The sequence below is a fragment of the Rissa tridactyla genome, chromosome 2 (genome assembly GCF_028500815.1).
Source record: "Rissa tridactyla isolate bRisTri1 chromosome 2, bRisTri1.patW.cur.20221130, whole genome shotgun sequence".
Classification (NCBI taxonomy): domain Eukaryota; kingdom Metazoa; phylum Chordata; class Aves; order Charadriiformes; family Laridae; genus Rissa; species Rissa tridactyla.
In genome coordinates this window covers 32036834-32058919 of record NC_071467.1, presented here as the reverse complement: position 1 = coordinate 32058919, position 22086 = coordinate 32036834, and the positions used below count along the sequence as shown (strand labels likewise).

Genomic DNA, 22086 nt, shown 5'->3' with positions numbered 1-22086 from the left:
AGCACATCCTCTTCAGCATCTTTTCCCTCCTCACCCAGCCAGGCGAGGAATCTCCTCGCACCAAGCCGTTAGGCACACAGTGCTTCCTGCTCCACGTCGTATGTGGCACTGAGTATGTGTGTATGGGAAAGTCCTAAGTGTCTTTTTTTAAACATAACTTCACTGCCTGCCTCCACTTCAAGGGAGCAACCAATAGGACATTCACAGTGAAAACAAAATAGATGATCCAAATTAGGATATGGGGGAAAAGCAGACAGACACAGCAGGGAGCTTAAGTTTGGAAGCAAAGTATGGGAAGAAGAATGTACAAGACCTACCAAGTATTTTAATGGGTGTTTTCATGGAGAAAGCATTACCTAAATACAGGCTTTACTTCATTATAAAGCTGACCATAATGATGGCACATCTGTTCCTGGTCAAAATATCGCCCTCTGTCCCTCCTCAAAGAAACGACCAAGACATTAAGTTTTGGGTAGACAACTAAATCAAATCAGGAGCAACAGTATTACAATATAAGAATAACTTATTAAAAGCATCAGTTGGCCATTGACTCCATTTACCATTTGGAATATTGCTATTACTTAAAAACATCCATGTGTCAACACAATAGCAGCCTCAAAGCAGTATGCCAATGTTGACACTGCAGAAGACAATTATTTCCATAGGACAACACAGCTGAGGTGTGCAGCCACACGTGGGCTTCTGGTATGTTCCTGGACAGAAGCAAGGACAACTCTCAAACATCTAGAATTTAGTATAATGTACAATTAAAGAAAAGAAACACTCTGCTCCTTTCTTCTGGCAATGTTATTCTATAGTTTTTCCCTCAGTTCCCCGAGGAAGCTATTTTGAAGATGTGGTTATCAAACAAACCATTTCACATACACAGCCACTAACAGTGAATGTTTTATCCCAAAATGAGAACAAAGTTATGTTTCTAAACGTTGGTTCTATACAAAGTGTAAACATACATTTGCTTGGGAACATTAAATATTTTTAGCAAAATGTCTCATCTCGTTTCATCTTTTACTCTAGGGATGGAAGAGCAAGGTACTTCAGGATGTACTTTCTGTGCTGGGACCACTAATAGCAGACGCTCATATTCCACACACAGCTTTCTCCTGGTCCACTGAAGATGCTACTACCTTTGTTCTGTTCACTGGGTACCAGTCACAGATGGTCCAAGGTCACATCAGACACAGTATCAGATCCTCTGCAGGAAGTCCTGTGGCAGAATTTAATATAGACCCATGCAAAATCACAAAACTCCTTATGTAGCGAGCTTGACTAGTGTACTTGAAAAAAAAAAAACAACCCTATTTTTTATTGTTGGCTTGAGAAAAATGTGAACTTATGACTCAGCATGTTTTAAAAATACATCGAACACAACAGGTTAATTCTTGCAAACTTCCAAAAAGGAGCCATTCAGCCAGGTATGGAACTACACTTTCCATAGGGAACAAAAGCCACGCTGCAGGTCATGAGCAGTACGTGTCCAGGGCAATACAATACCATCAACTGCTGCTTCGGTTACAAAGTCAAAGCACGTTTTATTTGGAAAGACTAGCAACTTATAAAAAATTGTAGCTGTTTCATGCAAACCTTGTGTATCTAGCAACACTCCATTTTCCCAAAAAGACCAGGGAGTAAAAAGGGAAGAATTGGAGCTTATACTAAACCATGCAGATGCCTAAAATCACAAGAAGGTGTGGTTCTGCTTCAAATAAAAATAATCTGTTAGAAAAATCTGATTTACATACATATCCTAATCTAGATATTGATACTTCAAAGCAATTAAGTCCTCCGTCCTTTGACAACACTCCTGTTGTCACAAGAACTGAAGTAGTAATAGACAAAACAGGTATCTGATGCATATAAACCATCATATAATAGAGACGAGAAAATCTTTCTTATAGAAATTTATAAAATGCGCCTTAAAAGTAACCTTTCTTCTATACAAACCAACTATACACTTTATGAACCTCATAAAATCAATAGGGTTAGATGAGTTTCATTGTAGTGTAGTTGTCTTAAGGGCACAAGCAAAGCACTGATAAACCCTTGTACACATAATGCAAGCATATTGCTATAAATGGAGAAAACTCACACCTTCTTTAAAAAAGTGTAAAACGAATGTTTTCATGGAGATGATGCTAAAGGAGTTAAGACAGAAATTTCTAAAAATATTTTACAAATAATAATCAGTGACACAACTTCTCTGAGAAAGGCCAGCTTCATGTCTTTCCTGACCTCAATGATACAACATCGAACACCACTGCATAAACTAGAATATTTTAATTTTATAGCATTTAAATAAAATTATAGCTATGAATATAGCTACGATGTATGTAATCTATGCAGCCATATACATTGTAACCCATTCTTGCACATTTCACAGATAGACAAGTTATAAACCATGTACCCATTGACTTTTTTCTTTTTCTCAGCACAGATGGCATTTCAAGTGGATTTTTTTTTTGTGCCACAGCTAACACAAACCACAAAGAAATTACTCTTATTGAATATTGCCTGCTGTTGAAGAGTGTTTGGAAATTACACTCCATTTTTTAAGGGAACTGAAGAGCAGAGAACAAGCCCTGCATTCACATCAATGGCTAACAGATAAAGCAGCAACGCTGACTGAATGCAGCTCTTCAAGAACCCGTGCCTAATGGTCGCTGCAGATTAACCACACATTTTTCCTCTGCGCCACATTAGAGGAATTCATTGAAATTTGCTTGGTAATGAGATCACTGTCCATTGGCAACTTCCATCACACAGATAAAATTATTTAGACTTTTCTCTTGGCTAGCAGTGGAGGAAGACTTTAAAGGGAAGTAGTTACACTTCTAGAGATGAAGACAAATCTTTCTCAGCAGTGCTTTGAATACGGGATTTTATAGAGAAATGAAAAGCTGATTTATATGTGTATATAGACATATGTATATGTATACACACACAAGCAAAACCTTCTTTTGAAAATAATAATTACCGACAATAATACAGACTGCCATGTCAGGCAGTAGGGCAACTTAGCATTACCACATTTAATTGCACAACCAAATTTTCATGCTTTTATTTTTCACTGGAATTTCATTCCCTGGGAACACCATTGCAAGTCCACAGTTAAAAAACTGGACAATAACACTGGCCAAAAATCCAGATGCTTAAAGTCACCAGCTGGTGTTAGAAGTTCCGTCTCCTAATATTAATACTTCCTCACACATTAGAGGACAGGGTGAACATTGACAACTATGGAAACCCAGGAATAATAAACTAAGAGGTCCATGTGATGACCAGTTGCTACAAAAAAGCCCTACCAAACAGAAAGCCACTTATTCATGAGAAGTAAGCTTTATCCGTATTCTTGCTAGGTCCATCACTCTTAAATCATATCCTGCTCTCACAGGATCAAGTATACTAAACCAGGCTCAAAGGCTACAACCACATGCAGTTGCCGTTATACCAAATTGTGAGAAAATCCCTATCAAATGCAAAACACTATGAATAAAGAGCAGAAAAAGCACCTTGCTTTATTCATGAGATTAATATTCCCTTTGCTTTGAACATTGCCAGGAAAAAAATACCTTAAGAGTAATGTTAACTCATCCAAAATTCACACTTTAACAAGAATATTATGTTGGCAAAATCCTGCTGGAGAGGCCAGCCAGCTTATCCAAGACTGCTGATGAAAGAATAAATTGTCACGTAACTGGTTCCTCTACAACCTGCAACTGATTAGACATGATGGCTGTGGAGATGTCAGCAATACAGTTAAGTAAGAGATATACCATCTTTAAGGTCCCTTCCAACCCAAACCGTTCCATGATTCTGTGGTCTTGAAACGCTCAGATACGCACACAGTACAACACAAAGGAGAGAAATGGGGGAACTGACAAAAGTCCACTGAAAAATAAAGATACGTCATGCACACTTTCAGAATAAATTTTTCTACAGCAGGGGATCTTACATCTTTCTCAACAAATGATCCTACCCAACATATGGCTCTCTGGCAGTGGGGACCTTCTGAATGCTAATGCCCGAGTCTGTACCACCCAGCTATGAAATCCAACCATCTTTATAGCAAGCCCAACCATCCCTACGGTCAGCTACCCTTTGAATGGGACAGGCCTATTGAGCGTGTCCTCTGCTCCCCAGCACTCTTGAGACTTGATCCATCTCACCACTTGAAAGGTGAGTTTCCAACAGTTTGCAAGGAGTCACAAACATGGTCATCTGTCTCAGCATCGCGAGAAGCTGGTTCAGCTGTCACTGCAACAAACACCATGCACACCCAGGCAAGTAATCTGGAAGATGACATTCCAGTTAAATGAGCAAGGTGACTTTTGAAGGTCTAGTTTGTCTCTGTGGTAGCTACCTGCAAAGTTTTTTATTTGCAATGTAATCTACACTTCTCAAAGAAGTTTCTGCTACAGCCCTTCTGCATGCTGCAGGCAGATCAAAGGCATCTCGAGCTGAAAGCACATAAACAGTCTTTCCAGAACACGAAGAAAATGTAGTAGTAGAAAACAGCATCAAGAAATACATAGTTTTTTACTTCAAAATGTACTAACAAACCAATTCTCTGATTGCTCTTTGGATAAGCCTCTTTTTCCCCGCCAACAGTCAGATCCTAGAAGGTACCGCACCTTTTTGCAGCCGACCACGACGAGCAGTTTACCATCAATATGAAACATAATCAAGCTCTAATGACTGCTTGGGTGAAATCCAATCAAGCTGCACACATACTTAACTAAAGTAGTCTAGCAAAACAAAGCAACAATTTACTACTTCAATAATTAGCTGGTGTGGATATTTGGAGAAGCTGCTTTTAAATGCATGGTACTGGCAACTGCCAACATTTTTACAGAAGCCCTGAAATACGGGAATGACTCTGGGAGTAATTCTCATCATATGAAAAACAACCATTTCCAAAGTTTCTAATTACCACAGATGCACAGAAAATAAAACTTAAGAAATGGGAGCATTCAACCTATAGGATGGTGAAAAAACCTCACGCTTCAATCAAGAGCTTTTGGGCTATAAGGAAAGCTAGAGAGCTCAGAAGCTCGTGGAGCTACAGTCAGTAAATCTGAAGCACAGCCTGGCTTCTTGACCTTTTGTTTTCATCCAATTTGACTGAAAAGCCTCAGCAGCCAACAAACAGCTGATGCCCTCTGAAGTTGCCCCATCAATCCCCTCTGCCGAAATTGTGAGGGGTACAGGAAAGGAGCTCCCCCAAGGAGAACTGAGGCGTCTTCTAAAACAGATGGAGAAGCATCACAGAATACAATCTCTGAATAAACAACACCTCTGGATAAACAGAAAAGCACAACTTCATTGTCACGTGCTTCCCTCTGGGAGCAGATTGGGAAGTCCTCCTAGTGAGGATATCATAGTTAAGCAGATACTGCTTTTGATCTTGGAGTCAGGCTCCTGGGGAGTTTTGGCTATGAAAATATGCAAATGTTTCCAGTGAAATGCACGGTACATAATCAATCATGCCCAGCAGGATTACGGATCAACAACACACTCTCTAATCAGAAGGCTGCCCAGAGCTACGTTCCTGGAGAGACCAGACAAGAATATCCTTTAAGGATGAGAATGTAGCACTACCTATACAGTGTTTCTTTATAACGATGGTCAGAAAACACGTCTGCACTTCATTTTACTCCTGTTTTCTGTAGCTATTCTAGAGGACCTAAAGATGCAATGGGGGAGAGAACTCCTAGAGACGTTTCATTTACTTCATTTCAATTCTTTCACATATTCTTCCATTAAACTATAAACTAATTAGTAGATAAAGTATAGGTACGTGAATAAAAATTAATTTTGCCGTAATTGAGAAACTTTTTTTTTTCTTTTATACAAAACAAACAGAAGACAGCAAAATCCAATATATTACTGTCATGGCAAATGTCACTGATTAATAGCAGTGAACCAGAAGAGCACGGGAACTAGAAGGTTTTATTACACAATAGCTATTTTCACACCATAGGAAGTGCTTAAGCAGCTGAGGTTTAGCTTTGGCTTGTCCTGTAAGAGCACAAATGATGTAGAAAAAGTTAGGCAGTTAGAAAGTTCATATTTCTTTCCTTTTTTTTTTTGGAGAAGACAGGGTACAGGAGGACTGGGGAAAAGGAGAACGATGTGGCAAGGGGATAATAAAAATTTCACAATATTTTGAGGTCATCTAGCAAAAGGTTAACAAAAGCAAAACTATTCAAACACTCCCACCCATCAGAGGGGTAGGAGCGATGCCTGCCTAGTTCCTTCTTTAAATCTCTTAACCTTTGGGATGTCTACAGTTACTCCTTTCTGAGACACAAGAAAGGACATCACTTCTGACATTAATTCATAGAGGTTTTGAAGGGTTTCCAGCTACAGCTGGTCCAAATACTTCTGTCTAAAAGGACCTTGAACCCCTTCACCATTTCCAGACACTTACTGTCACCTTTTACCCAAAAAAAGGAAACTTATCATAGAACGGTTTGGGTTAGAAGGGACCTTAAAGATGATCTAGTTCCAGCCCCCCTGCCATGGGCAGGGACACCTCATCCCTTCAGACTTCATCCCTTGCTCTCCATTGCCCACCCTTCCATCCTCACCCTCCAAGAGGCAGAAGCCGTTCCCCACATCCCTGACCTGCACTGGGTCCCTACATCATGACTCACACCCTCACACCGACCATATCAGCAGCTCAGGCTTTTTCTCATCTGTCTTGTTGACTTGCTTTGGGAGTAAGTGTGCGTTATGGTAAGTAACTGATGAAAATACAGATGAGCAAAAAGGCTCTGTTAACTTCCCTGCTGCTGCCTACTGGGGCCATCATCTTCGAGTACATCAGACCTCTACAGATGTAGCTGCCTGAAACACTGGTAGACCTGTGCTTGCTTCTGCCCACAAGACAAGGTGATTAGTCCCTCAGTAACACCACTCTCTTTTTAGAAAATGACCTTTCACTACTCAGATCCTCGGGATCTGGGCTGTGTTTGATCGTTCGTGTTTGAACTGCAGGTCAATCTAAAGCATACTCTCCTCTGTTGTACAGATAACATCTCAATTCTCAGAGATAATTGCAGTTTATAGTTGAGTGGTTAGACCCCTTTCTCCAAGACAGCAGCCCTTTATGCACCAAAACTACCAATAAATTTAAACTTTAAAGAGAAAGGAAGGAATTCAAATTTCCTTATTGTATTAAACAATTCATCTGCTCAAGCTGAACAGTTACATTTAAGCACATCTGAGTTTCAGAAGTAGGAAAGCTATTTAATTCATATAAATTTTGTTCAAAATGACCAAATGAAGAAATCTGAAAAGGGAAAGACTTAATGCTGTTAACCTCTCATTTCATTTTTGCATTCCCAAGCATAAAAAACAGGAAGAAAAAGTCATGGTCTCCTCCTCTTTTAATCAAGCACAGCACATAACGTAGAAAGAAAGGTCTGCAGTATTTTTATAAGATGAAATAGAAAATGTAAACAACGAACTTAAAAATTTAATTTAATTTCAATATTAAAATTCTCCTACACACAATAAAATATTTGTTTCAGGTCTGCTACATCTAGCCTGATGCTATTAAAGTGCTGCCCTATGAAGCACCTTGAATATTCCAGGACTTTGATGGTTAAGACACCTCCCTTGTACACCAGGTACCCCAGTTCAGGTCCTTGTTCCAAATAAAACAACTAAAGAACCTGAACCCACACCTTCCACGCTTCAGGCAACTAGGTAAGTGTTGGGCTAATTATATCTAATTAATAACAGTTACGCACTTGCCTGAAGTGTGGAAGGTGTGGGTTCAGGCCCTTTTGATGTTGTATTAATTAATTAGATCTACCCCTTCATTCCAGATTTCATTAAGAAACAAAATTCTGAAGTGTCCGTGATTGCCATTAGTTTCCCATTTTCCCGCACGTGCGACGGCCACCAGCCTGTCCCTGCTCTACACTTCCATCTACTTTAATTCCAGTGCACCTGAGTGTACCCATCACCCGGAACACCAGGGACCTAGTTTATGTATTTTCACATTTCTAAAATTCCAGAGTCTATAAGCAATAACAAGAGCCCTGTGGGTGAATGCTTCAGAAGCAACAATTACTATGCCGGTGTTTTCTGAACTGTTAGTTATTTTGGATACAGGACTCAAAGATTTTCATTCTTATTCATTGAGATCCTTAAAAACAGATAAAATGGGATGGGCTTTGTTTCATTTTATGGTGAAAGTGAAGTATACTTATCCACGTTAACAGCTCTTTTGCAGACACTTTGTCAGAGCTCTTACGGAGACACTCACATGCCCTTGTTAATAAGGATTCTGCAGTATTACAAACTTCTGTCTCAAAATCACTTACGTATTGTCCTGGGTTTAGAGAGATACCGCAAAATTTAACGTTACCCTTTACCTTGGCATCTGAAGTAAAGTGGGTAACCTTCTCAGCTCCACTAAGGTTTTAAAACAAAATAAAGAGCAAGCTTCATTTCCATTGCATTTTTCTACTTCAAAACCACAGAAGAAAGTTTTTTTGTAAAAGGGGTGTATGTAGCAATAAGAAAATGAAGATCACATTAAACTCCTTATTTCGCCTACGCTTTTGTAAACATAATCTGATTAATTCAAGATGACCTTTCACAACTGGATATGATAAATAATCTGCGAAGGCAATCAGCAAGCTGCAAAGGCGGATGAATGTTCTCATCAGAGGAGAGGACAGTAAGCAAGTCCTGCCAGGAGGAGAACAAAGGAGGAATTCACCTCTGTGGAACACGTAACTCCATCAGCGCAGTCCTAGAGAGAAGACTGGAAAAGGCTTACAAAGAGGCAGGAGAACGCCAAATGCCTCGACTCTTACTTCTCAGAGAATATGACTTAAGAGATCAAACTGTGCTGAAGAGGAAGAGAGGCTGGGCATTCCTCTCATTACAACAACAAATATTTAGTAAGATCTCCAAGCAAAGGTTTTAGTGTTCCTCCTGTCTGGTGTGGACAAATGGCCCAATAAATCACCTTAGATTAAAAGGGAAACTTGAACTTGTCCTCAAAACTGTAGCAACAGCAACCGAGATGTTTATCATACTACCAAATTTAGACTCTAGGTTTTTCTACTTCATTTTCTAATTCTCCTAAAGCAGCAGGTCAACCTGCATGTCTGAAAACACACAACAACATAATATGATCACTTATCTGTTCGCAACAAAACACACGAACAATGACCAATTTTAGAAGAAGCCTTTGCAAATTAACATATTTCTTATCATCTTAAGCATCTTGTGCTCACAACTGGCATCACAATTAGTCTTAAGAAGGCATTAAAGATGTTTATTCATTCTCATTTCCACCTTGTTGAGGAAAAAATGTTCATCCCTCCAAAGAGGGATGATCTTGCAGCTACAGAAAAGGGGAGCTTGACTCCTTCTTCAGGTGGATTATCTGCATGAAGCCACACAAAAAGGCCCTTAAATCCTGTACTTTGGCTGCCTGAATTGTAAAATGGAAATGCTAACATATGGTCGGTGCAGGACATTGGACTAAGTGACTTCCTGAGGTCCCTGCTGACCAGAATTTTCTGATGGTCCTATTTGCTTTGAGACGCATAAATATGAATGAGAAGGACACTCAGCCACTGCAGGGTTGATTACCGGTGAAAATTTCAAATACAATTTCAAGCCTTTAATGCATAGCTTTTTACTAGATATATGGGGAAATCCTGTCAAAATGCTCATGAACTTAGCAATTTTCACAAGTGTCATCTATGAGAGCCAGAGGAAAACAACAGTCACGCTGTTCTGGATGATGTAGCCGAACCTGATGGTTTATGTTGGGTTTCAGAAAGCAAACAAACCAAAAAACAACAAAACATCCAGTTTGACTACATATTTTTTAAGTGGCACTACTAATTCAGAAGGCATTTCACTGAATATTATGTGCAAGTGAATTTATCAGGCAGATTAAGAAAAAAATCTGATGCCAACATGAAATTACAAACAACAAAAAGAAAAAGCACTTGTCATCTTGCAACACAGAATACTCAATTTGTTGTCAGTTTTTCACCATTAATACAGGTGAGACTGTTTAGCATTACTGGATATGTTTCTTTTACACTAATATTCAGCATTTCCTAGAGAAGTCATTCCCTTTCTCTCTCAAAGCAGTGAAGTCCTTCCCCAAAGTTCAAGGTTCTAGACTGACGTTTTCGAGCCCCTTCTCCTTAAATCACTAGCCAGTATGAAATTCTCAGTTTTGCCTTCTCTTACTATTATTCCACTTAAATATCAGGAAGCAAAAAAAATAGAAAAACAAACCTTGAATTTCTTGCTGTGATATATGTCAAATCTCAGATTAAAGAACAAGTATTCTTCTCAAAATACTTCCCTATAAATAGTTTATAATTAAAAGTGGAACTGTCCAGATGTGAATGTTGAAGACACAAACATTTATGTGCATTCACAACAGATCCTCAAGGAATAATGAATTAAAAAGCAATACTGAAATCCCAAAATCCCCACTTTGTACAAATTTGATTTCCCTGAATTGGCTTTTCCTCACTACATTTTTCTATTATTTTCATAGACCACGTTATGACCCAGCCCTATATGTACACGTATACAGGGATGTAACAGAACCTAAGATACTACATCCTCACTACACAGCGTAAGTCACTGCACACTTCCATGAGTATAGAGTGGTTACATGAATGACAGTACAAAAAAATTTAAAAAATTCCTAGCAGGTAAGATGATTCTGTGTCTAATTTAGATTTCTTCTCAGAATGAAGCTGGGTCAAAAATTTCTTCCCATTAAGACACGTCCTTTCCTGGGAGCACCTCAGCTGCAGCACATTAGAAAAGCAAAAACATTCCAAAAGCAATACAGTCCTACCCCACAGATGGTCTGTTTCTGCTACTAGTGTTTTCAGTCTTCTAGTAGATCTCTCAAGTATTAGAGTTGTGATTGACTTTAGACTGCTTGGAGACGAATACTAGTCTCACCAGTTCACTGTACCGCTTACCAAGTTTGCCTCTAATATCCCATTTGAAAAGAAGAGGGGGTAAAAAAAGAGCTTAAAATACAACACAACACCAAAAAAAACCAAACCCAACTCTCCTTACCTTGCTGGAGGCACATCAATATTTGAAGAAACAACCTTGCGCTTCTGTTCCAGAAGACAAACAGAGCGAGTGTTTTCCTTTTCACACTCATGAGCTCTGTTTGGTTTTTTGGTCTCTGCTGTTTTTAAATCTTCCTCCTTTGTGGTGAACAGGAGAAACTGTTGGTCTGGCAGTTTTTGACTGATGTCACTTTTTACATCCTCCTGTTGAAATGCAGGGAAGGTCATTTCACGCTTGACGCTGGCTGCCTGTAAAATTAAAAGCAATTATTAAATTTTTGTCTAATTCTCCTGAAATGTAGGGGGGGGGAACCCAATACCCACAGGCATTTACTTCTAATTAGTTCTTTGAATCAGAGGATACCATTTCTTTGCCCTTTATAAATTCTAAAACTGCCATTAATTTCTCAACAGTGTTGAAGACTATCCCGGAAAATAAGCAATTCTTGTCCATTTGACAAGGCTATCAGTTACCTCTTAATGCTAAATTTAAAAGGTATTTGGAGTATCAGAAACCACAGTATATACAACATATATTTAATGTAAACACACCTGTGCTGCATAACTATGCAAAAGAAATCATAGTTGTCCTCCTCTTAAAATTCCAGGAAAAAAAGGCAGATTTTACCTCGATAAAAGGCAACCAAGAAACTAAAGCACTTCCGACAGCCACTTAATGGGTTAACAGTTGTATTTGCAAGCAGGGTTTCTCGATGAGCATAAAAGTAATATGCTGTGATCCCACTTGAGCTGCCAGAAGGCAAAGGGGAGCAAGCGATGGTGGCAGGATCTCCACAAGGAGCCTGGCCAGCGGTGAGGAGGAGGGACACACACAGAAGCAGTGTCCGGTTGCCTCTTTGGCTGCCAGTGCTTCCCAGATCTCCAGGCCTGCTGCTTCCCGTAAGCAAAGACTTCCCAGCCAAATAGGTATCTTAAGAGATAAGCTACCTCTCTGGAATATGACGTGTCAGTGTTTATAAAGAGAACTGTTGCAGGGATGCACTGAAGAGCATGGAAAGCCAGCAGAACCAAGCCACTCCACCTTCCCAGAAAGCAAAACCAAGTCCAGCATCTTGATTTTCCCCTGCAATACCGTTCCCTGGCCAGCTAGGTTCCTCAGCTTCACAGGGCCAGACCTATCTCCCAGGCTGTCGCCACCCTCTCATCCTGCCATACATCGGCCAAGCTCTTCCAGCCCTTCCACCTGCTGGCTTCCTCGTGTCCCTGTGAACACAGAGCCCACCAGAGGCATCTGCTAATAGAGTTATTTCTGGATATCTGTGCTTTTAGTACCAGGAACTTCAACTGGCAATTTGCCACAAGTCCAGGAGATGCACCAGGGCAGCAACCCCTCCACCCCACCCAAAAAGCCAGGCGAAATACAGACCAACAAAAGGGCTGCTTGTCCTGCCTCCAGCAGAGGTACTTCCATGCCACATGCACCACCTCGGAGAAATCCAGATGCCTTCTAGGACTCACAAACTGGTTTTTTTTTAGATACTTGTAAATTACTGCTGATCTTTACGGTGGAGAAATCTGGGATGTGTCACCCTCAGACAGTAACAGCACCAATAAGCTGAAATTCCCATGTAAACTCTTCCCCCGTACTCCTCCTCCTTTTCATCATCAAAAAAAAAATAATCAGTGTATATGTGTATATATTTGTAGATAAAAATGTATTATTCTCACCACAAATCTCCCTGTTTACAGCTTTCAGACCTTGGCAGGTATAAAAATCGTGCAAGCAATTTTAAGTCCACAGGAAAAACAATCTTGCCAAGGTAATTTTGTTTTGTTCGGCAAAGTATATAACATCGCTAGTGCATAAATACTTACAACTGATGATTTAATTGTCTCATTCTAGTGCTTTCATGGAAGGGCTTTTAGTTGCTTCAAGAACAAAACTAGAATTGTTACTTTATGAATGTAAATAGTAGAAAGAATTAGTCATTTTACACTCCTTCACACACAAACAGATGACACATTACCAAGAAAATCTGCCTGGAAGACAAAACAGTCACCATGTGATCACACAGAATTAGAAGAAGACATATAAACAACAAATTTAATTCTGATTTAATGATTATTTTTTTTAAAACTTCTAGATTTACAGTAAGCCCTTTTTTGAGCGCCTGAGGATTTTAACAGATGCTGAGCTGCCTTCAATTTTCATCAAAATTGGCTTAGAAGTTATGCACCAAAGCAAAAAAAAAAGACCTGAAAACAGCCAAGTTCCAATATCCAGCCCCTAGAAATTATACAATGCCAAACAAAAGTATGCGTAAGACTTGAATTCCATCCCCTCCGTTGCCACATGGTCTTCCATTGCATGACCACACATCTTTTTTGATGGAATCTTTCATTGCATGACCACACATCTTTTCTTCCACCCTCTTTTTCCACCTTATCCAGTGCAGAGGACGGTGCTACGCAGGGCATGAGCTGCTACACCCACTGTGCGTGATAGGATGCTGGTGGGTACCCGGCAAGGTGCTGGTGTGGCACAGGTGGCACTCATGGCACAGGTATGAGACAGGACCCAGCAGTTTCCTCCTCACTCTGCGCAGCCCTTAGTGGAGAAAGCACTGAGAGCAGGGGAGAGGGGCAGCCTCCCTCCTTCCCCGCTCCCCGATGCCAGGCTGAATACGGTATTCATCGGGATGATTTTTATTTTTTTTAACCCAATAAATCCATGATTTTACTGAAGGAAAAAAAATAGTATTTTTTTCCTCAATTTACGAAACTGTAATACTTTACTCAGTTTCAGCAAACACATTGTGCCATACATTATTAAGTTTTCTTTATAGACCTAAATAGTGACAAGAGGTTGCAGACTCAGACTACAAGGCTAAATAGCAGGGCCTGTCATGATAGGACAGGGGGTAATGGCTTTAAACTAAAAGAGGGCAGATTTAGATTAGATATAAGGAAAACATTTTTCATTATGAGGGTGGTGAAACGCTGGCACAGGTTGCCCAGAGAGGTGGTAGATGCCCCATCCCTGGAAACACTCAAGGTCCGGTTCGATGGGGCTTTGAGCAACCTGATCTAGTTGAAGATGTCCCTGCTCACTGCAGGGGGGATGTTGGACTAGATGACCTTTAAAGGTCCCTTCCAACCCAAACCATTCTATGTTCTACAAAATACAGCCTAAAATATAAATAGCAGAATACTCGTACTGTGATACCAGGTATTCATATATAACAAAATTATTCACATCCAGTTCAAATATATTCAAATAACAGCTTGGTTTTCATACGTCAATGCACCATAATTAATAGCCGTCCCCATGCAAGCATACAGAAGTGAGGAATGACAAAAAACACAGAAGCACGTGTTCAGGTTGCAGAGCTGCTGCCAAGAGTTCCGCTCCTTTGGCTAAATGGCCAGAAGCAGCAGAAGACCAAATACGATGCTTATACTAACTCTCTTCCTCTCCTTCAGTTTTCAACAGATGTTTGGAAATATTAACCTCTTTCTAAACTTTCCCTTGAGAGTGATGGCAGATAAAGAATCTTTTCTGCTTTAAAAGCAGGTGATCATGAGAGAAAGCCAAGAGCTTCCCCCAGTTGCAAGTTTCCAGTAGCTTTCTCCTGCTCCCCAGGCAGTTTTTCTATTTTAATTCATCCATGCCTACGGGAGCCATTTCCACTTGAGACACCTGCCCTATCTGGAAGGGTACGGGGTCTTTTGCTGGAAATCCAGCCACCTACACAAGCAGCTGCTGATGTGGGGAGCAAAGAGGACCGCAGTCACTTGACTGATCAGGTTCCTCACTTTGTGGCAAACACGTTAACTACCAGCACCCTTCTGCTTTCAAGCTCTACTTCACCATCACTCACAGTTCAGAGATAATACGGACAATTTCCAATATATCTTTAGAGATAAGTAAGTGTTCTGTCATATCTTATCAGGAACTTTTTTGGGGGTCAAAGATCCTTCATATTCTTTTAACCACTTTGAGGCTTGTGGTGGTCCTCTAAGTCCTTAACATAATTCAGCAAAAATTTCATGGAAGGTCTAGTCCAAGTAGACATAGCCTGGCTCGGAGACAGACAGATGTTAACACTGTAACATCAATTTATTTCAGCTTACTCCCAACACTTCACTTTTCTCTTTCCTTAGTTGTTCTCAAACTCCATGATCACGTTGTTCCCTGATGATTTGGTTTTTATTGTCATCATACCTCCGCATTTGCCACCCTGTTGCCTCCAGTATCAACTGCTGATAAAACCTAACAGAGTTTTTTCCATACACTTAATTAATTATTGCTTGTACAAAGCCATTTTATAACAGGTTGGTTTTCTATGCAATTCGTTGTGTATTTTCACCCTTAAGCCATTAGCAACCTTCAGCTTACTTTCAACCGAGTCCTTTGCAACCTGGCCTCAGGCAGCCGACATCACTTGGACGTTCAGACACAGCAACAGGAATTACAAACCATCTGCAAATTTTAAAAGATAGTTTTGTTTCTGTCTGCAGTTACCCTCACCTGCCTTTGACAACTTCTCTCCCATCACCATTGGGCAAGAGAAACTTCTGATACGCCACACTCAGTATTACCTGCACCTTCCGCCCTGAAGTTCAGCTCTGGCACTGCCCCATGCTTTGGGTCTGATCTGGCTTTACTCCTTCCACTGCTTCTCAGCAAGCACCGGCCACGCCACTCACTCTCCTCTCAGGTTTTCAATACCTAGTAGCATGACCATTTTCATGAACTTCTTCAAAGGCATGAGCTGGGTCACAGAGCAGTCTCCCCTTGCTTGTTTTGAAATATTCTTGCTTGTTGAGCACAGCAACATGGTGCCGTGGCAGCCCCACTCCAGCAGATCTAGACAGATGCTGCTTCAACCAGGCTGTTTAGTAATCACAGAACGGAAGGGACCCTAAAGATCATCTAGTTGCAAGTCAATGGCAGGGACACCTCCCACTAGACCAGGTTGCTCAAAGCCCCATCCAGCCCTTGAACACTTCCAGGGATGGGGCATCCACAACTTCCCTGGGCAACCTGTTAATCTTCCTGCAAAAACTGAAAGCAATTTCGTGCTTTGGTTTCTAAGTAGAAACTTTACTTAACAAAAAAAGGAAAGTGTTCTAGTTTCTGTTTTGAAGTTGTCAAGACAATAGTATATATTTAGGTTGAGGGTTTTACTTTTCAGTTCTTGCCTGATTCATTATTATTATTATTAAAGTGACAAAATTTAATACGTTGTGTGACAGCTGAATGATTACCTCAGTTAATATTTTCAGCAGTATATTAATAATTTTTCACTGCAAAAGTCATCTTAACTTGCCTATAGAAACTGTATTTGGTGGTGTCTTCTCATAACCAGCCCTGAACTCCACGTGCCCCAATCGAGACCATGAGTTGCAAAGGAAGTCCTGCCCAAATTAAAGCATGATTAACATCAACACAAATTTTGAGGAATTTAAAGAAATTTATTCTTTACAGAGGATGTGCAGACGGCAATTTTTCAATAGTTTAGGCTTTAACTTATCTGCAGTCAATTTTTGTTATGCCCCAAAGCACAGCCTGATAAGATGCTCACGTTGCAGTCAAACTTCAGTCTTCTCCGATTTCAGTCCAATTTCAGCTTGGATTTTGCCCTGAACAGCAGAAAAATTATCGATCAGACAGCTCAAGTATCGAACTGCCTAGTCAAAGCATCAGCAAACACTAAAGTAGTCATACCATATTTATATGCAAATGCAGAGACTTACATTTGACAGATTATATATGTGATCTCTTGAGTACAACCTGACTGGGCTTTAGCATCTTCCCTTGCTTCTGGTGCACTGCTGCTTAAAAACTAAAGTTATTTAATTTTCAAATAGTTCACTAGCATTTAACAGGGATCAAGATGCCTGTGTTTCTTATACAATGGAAAGTACTAAACTCCCCAAAATATTAGCATCATTTACCTGTGTGTGACCCAAATGTTCAGAAATATGCCTTCGAATGTGAAAACTGACTCCCACCTATGTTCTTTCAAATTTCCAATTTTTTTACGCGTTACCTGCAGATCCAGGTGGGCACACCAGGAGCACAGACCTCATTTTTAACAGGCTTTGTAATGGCCTACACCAACAGATGGCAATAGAGAAAAAATACCGAAAGAATTGCCTACTTTGTTGACGGTTTTATTAACAATTCAGGGGCTGATTTACCAACGAGGAGTCGGGCAGTGGATGTGATGGAAGTTTACAAGCAGAAGGCAGCTGCCCAGCACAGAGCATCGCATGCCCAAGCAGCACTGCCTCCAACCCTGTGGCTTGAGGCAGCACCTCGATCAGAGGGCTGATGCACCTCTCCTATGAATGCAGGCTGAGAGAGTTGGGGTTGTTCAGCCTGGAGAAGAGAAGGCTCCGGGGAGACCTTATTGCAGCCTTTCACTACTTCAAGGGGGCCTACAAGAAAGCTGCAGAGGGACTTTTTACAAGGGCATGTGGTGACAGGACAAGGGGTAATGGCTTCAAGCTGGAAGACAGCAGATTTAGATGAGATATCAGGAAGAAATTTTTCACTATGAGGATGGTGAGGCACTGGAACAGGTTGCCCAGGGAAGTTGTGGATGCCCCATCCCTGGAAGTGTTCAAGGCCAGGTTGGATGGGGCTTTGAGCAGCCTGGTCTAGTGGGAGGTGTCCCTGCCCATGGCAGGGGGGTTGAAACTAGGTGATCTTTAAGGTCCCTTCCAGCCCAAACCATTCTATGACTTTATGATCTTCAATGAAGCTACAACGATTTACTCCAGCTGAAGAAGATGTAGACACCGATTGCATCTGCCTGCCAAGAAGCAGGCCAGCAAACAGGGGCTCGGCAGAGCAAGGCTTGTGTCACGCTGTCAGGCAGCAGGATGGCCATGAGAGCCCCGCAGGCTCCCCTGATCTTCTGGGGGGACACCGGTTAACTCCTATTTCTCCTCACGTTGTCTGCTGGGATTCTGGAAGGACTCAGATGTCTGAGAAAGTCCCCTCCGTGCACAGTTTGAATCCTAGAGGCTTGGGTAAATTAAATAATCTTGCAACTATGGCCTATTATGTTTTGTTCATACAGATAAAAGAGCTCATTTTATAACAACAGCAATAAAAGTACCTGTAAAAAACACTAATTTTAATTTACGGGGGTAAAAATTTTACTAATTTAAAATTATGGGGGTGTAGGGAAGTACCTGCACAAAAGTTGACTGCATCCAAAACTCCCTATAAAAAAAAAAACACGCTACTGGGAATACGCTTTGGGAAACTAGCTGCTTAAAAAAAAAAAAAAGACTTATCTTAATAATCCTGATGCCATTGCCATGTTTCCATTTTTGTACAAACTTCCTTTTCTCCCTCAACCCGTAAAGTTATACTTCTTTTATTTCAGCTACAGGCCACCATAACTGGACTCAACCGCAGTGTCACTTCATTCCAAAACCACCAGGATCCCTTACAAGCCACACTGGATGCTTTCCACATTGCAGGGAGGCAGGAGGAGGGGAGAGAACACGTTAATTAAAAAACTATTAAAAAAAACCCAACACCCCCAACAACAGTCACCCAACACATGGCTCCAATGCTGGATAAATGTGCATTGTCAATAAATAATTTTAACTTAATTGTGAGTCCTAGCCACAATATGTACAATATGTCCTATGTACAGTATCAACACTATATAGCTGTTAAAGAAGACAGTTCAGAATAAGGATTTTTGATTTCCATCTGACTTACTATGTAATCGGTTGGTCTAATTCCATCAAAAAACTCTTTTGATTAAACACCAATAGCTACAAGATGGTTTAGCACCAGCCAACCTGCTGTATAACTCTTTTGGTTTTTATAAACAATTTTTTCATTCTGACTTTATGACCATCTCTTTCTGTTTTCTGAAATAGTTGTAAGCATGCTAAGTGCTAGGGACTGCCAATAAAACTTCCATCTGGTAAGAAAACAAAAGTCACACGATTATTTTTTTTTAAACAAGGCTTTAACAACATTTTTGATCCACTACAGAAGAAAAATGCAGCTCAACAGGGGAAGGAAAATAAGGAATCAAGATATTTCACCATAGTGTATTAATGGAAAACAATAATGAAATGTATGTCCTTAATATGATACACATTTTAAAAGTCCAGCCATAACAAGAGCTTAGTAACTGCAAGGCTCTTTTCAGGCCAGCCTGAACAGCTAGGCTATCCTCTAGGGACAGGGATAAGCCGCTTTTCTGAACAACAAAGAAATCAGGAATAAAGTTCACAAGCAACAATGAGAAATACCGAACTTATTACCAAGATAACATCATGCAAATAAAAAACAGTTAAGTTAAATCCCCAGAAGGACAAAGGTTTTGGTTTATTCGTACTACTTCATACAGTATTTCCAGTTCAAGTTCCCATAACAGAGTTTTTTATGTAAAAAGGCTCTAATTTTTGCCATCTCAAACGGCATCCTCACTGGAAGGACAGAATGCATTGAATTTCCAATTCACCAGAAATCTTTATTCATACTGGAATACAAAGAGATAAGACAGATTCTCGTAATGATGCTTGGAAATAATCTGCCCTGAATTTCAATGTATTATTACATTTTCGAGTATATTTTGCATTTAATTACTCACTTCACCAGCAGTTGCTCATTACATATAAACCATGTCAATCTAATCACTCTAAGCATTTGTAAACTGCTGCTCTCTAACAATACAGAAGATACTGCATTTTAAGGTCACTGTAAGTGTTCTTTACAATATGTAGTATGCATTACTGTATAGTAACGTAGTAATCATTTTCAGCCAGGCTAGGACAAAGTCCCTATCTTCAGCATTTGACTGAATATACAAAACCATCCACAGAATGTATTTTCTAGATTTTAAAATACAAATCTAAACATGTGTGTGGCCTGGATTCACGATATGGTGTTAGGCAGCAAGAACTAGGAGTCAGCAAGAAGTTTCCACCCTTTCATCATCACATGTATGTCAGCGCTTATCTGGCTAAATATAACTCATCTACAAAACCCGTGTGCCCCAGCACCAGCCTAAGGTGTTTCTGAATTATGTACCATCTACCCAGATGAATGACAGAAACTTTCACTCCCACATTTGAAATTCGGTGCCCATCCAGGTACTTCTTGTATCCCAAATAGAACAATTGCCAATTTGTGACATTTGAAGTTCTGCACTAACTGGCCCCAGCAGCACAGAGGTTATTAAAACTGGACAGAGAGATGTTACTAAGATTACAGGGGGAGACCGCGAGGAAGACTGGGAATCCATGGCCCTTCCCATACACCATTTTCAGGTCAAAACAAAAATGGTTCAGAGATATTTGAGCCTTTTTCTCTCTACCATATGAACAAAAGGATGAAGATGTGAAAGTACAGCAGCTTCCTTTCCCATCCCATACGAGCCATATCCATTTCCTTACAGAAAAGCACATGACATGACTTCTAAGATAATCAGACACCAATTAGTAACCATTACCATAAATTAATACCAATTATTGAATGCATATATCTTCAAAATTTGCTTGCAATGTTTAATTCTCAAAGAAATAACTCCATGCTCTGTAGTCTGGAGATGCTGCACAGGCAAGTGGATGCCTGCGGACACGGCTAGCTGGGTTCAACTGGACGACAGCCCCCCGGCATGGCACGTCTGGAAGGATCTCAGCAGACGTCTTTCAGCCCTGTCTTCCTTTTCTTAAATAAAACAAGCCCCTGAGAAACACACTGCCTCTAAACATCTAAAAATTAAGAAGCTAGCTTGGAAAGCCTTAAACAGAAGGAAAGTGGAGGATCGTAGTCGCAAGAAAAGCAGGTTCATTTTTCATTTAGCGATCCTGTTGTTGCACTTCAGTATTTGCTAAACACGCTCATCATAGAGCGCTTGGATACTCCACCAGGCTAAAAAGGACTTGGCCGGCAGGAACAGGCAGCCATAATTGCCTTGCCAATTACTGGCTTCCCAAACAGCGAGTTTAAAATGAACTAAACCAATTATCACATTTTCTTGCAGCGACGTACGTGCCTGGCCGTGCGAGCGGGACGGGTGTTTGCCAGGCAGCGCATCCTCCTCGCCTCTCCTGCGGCAAAAGCAGCATGAGAAGTGCCCCGTGCCACCAGGACAAGCTGCGCCTATGCACAGGACAGGAGAGGGACTGGAAATGCCTGCCCTGGGCTGGCCAAGGAGCACTGAAGGGCAGAAGAAGAGGATACACCTGGGTCTTGCTGGCCACCACTGGGAAAGTTTGAAAAGTCTGGAATTGGAGATAAAAACGAGTGTGCTAATGCAGGGTAGCAGGGAAGTTCAAACAAACTTTTTTGTTCTTATTTCTATTACATTACTGCTCACAATTACAATCTGTAATTAGTGAGCACCACCAAATCAGCTGTTCTCACTGCACTGGCTGAAGCCGTGAAAACTCACATCAGGGTATTTTCTATGGTAAGCCTATGAACATCTATTTTCTCTGAAATGGTGATTTTTCCTACTTGTAAGAGATGCAAAGAGAGTCCTAATGGCAGTGAGAAAGTTTCTACTGTCTTTGCTGCCCCTAATTTTGATTCTGTCTACATTAAGAAGTTGTACAGAACAGCTTCGGTTTTAAGTAACTTAATACAGCCTTGTGTACGGATTGTCTTATGGACAGAAATATCGGTCTGGCCTGTATTACCCGAATTTCATGTAGAAATAAAATATCTTTAATTTCAACTATTTCGACACCATTGCTGGAGATCTACAAGAAGATCCACTTGTTTCTCTTTTCATTTGCTGGTGGTTTGGGATCAGTAAGGATGGCAGCGGTTCAAAGCAGAAGGGAGAAATACCACCACCACTTTTATCACCTCACTCGGGATTGAGTAAGAAGAGCTCCCAAAAATCACACCATACAAGAGGCAGCGGGGAACTCCCTTACTAGATTTTGGAAATGCTGCCTCACTGCTCCTCAGTAAGAAACCCTTGATTGGTTCATCTGCATTTGAAAGCCCTCCTCCTCTGTC

At 40.6% G+C, this 22086-nt stretch overlaps 1 protein-coding gene across 1 annotated transcript in view; it reads right to left on the bottom strand.

The window, feature by feature from the left end:
- ZNF704 (zinc finger protein 704) overlaps window positions 1–22086 on the bottom strand; it is a 99760-nt gene that overhangs the window by 66781 nt on the left and 10893 nt on the right. The window contains exon 2 of the mRNA XM_054193219.1: window positions 11110–11357. Coding sequence (XP_054049194.1) covers window positions 11110–11357 — 248 coding nt within the window. The remainder of the gene's footprint in view (window positions 1–11109; window positions 11358–22086) is intronic.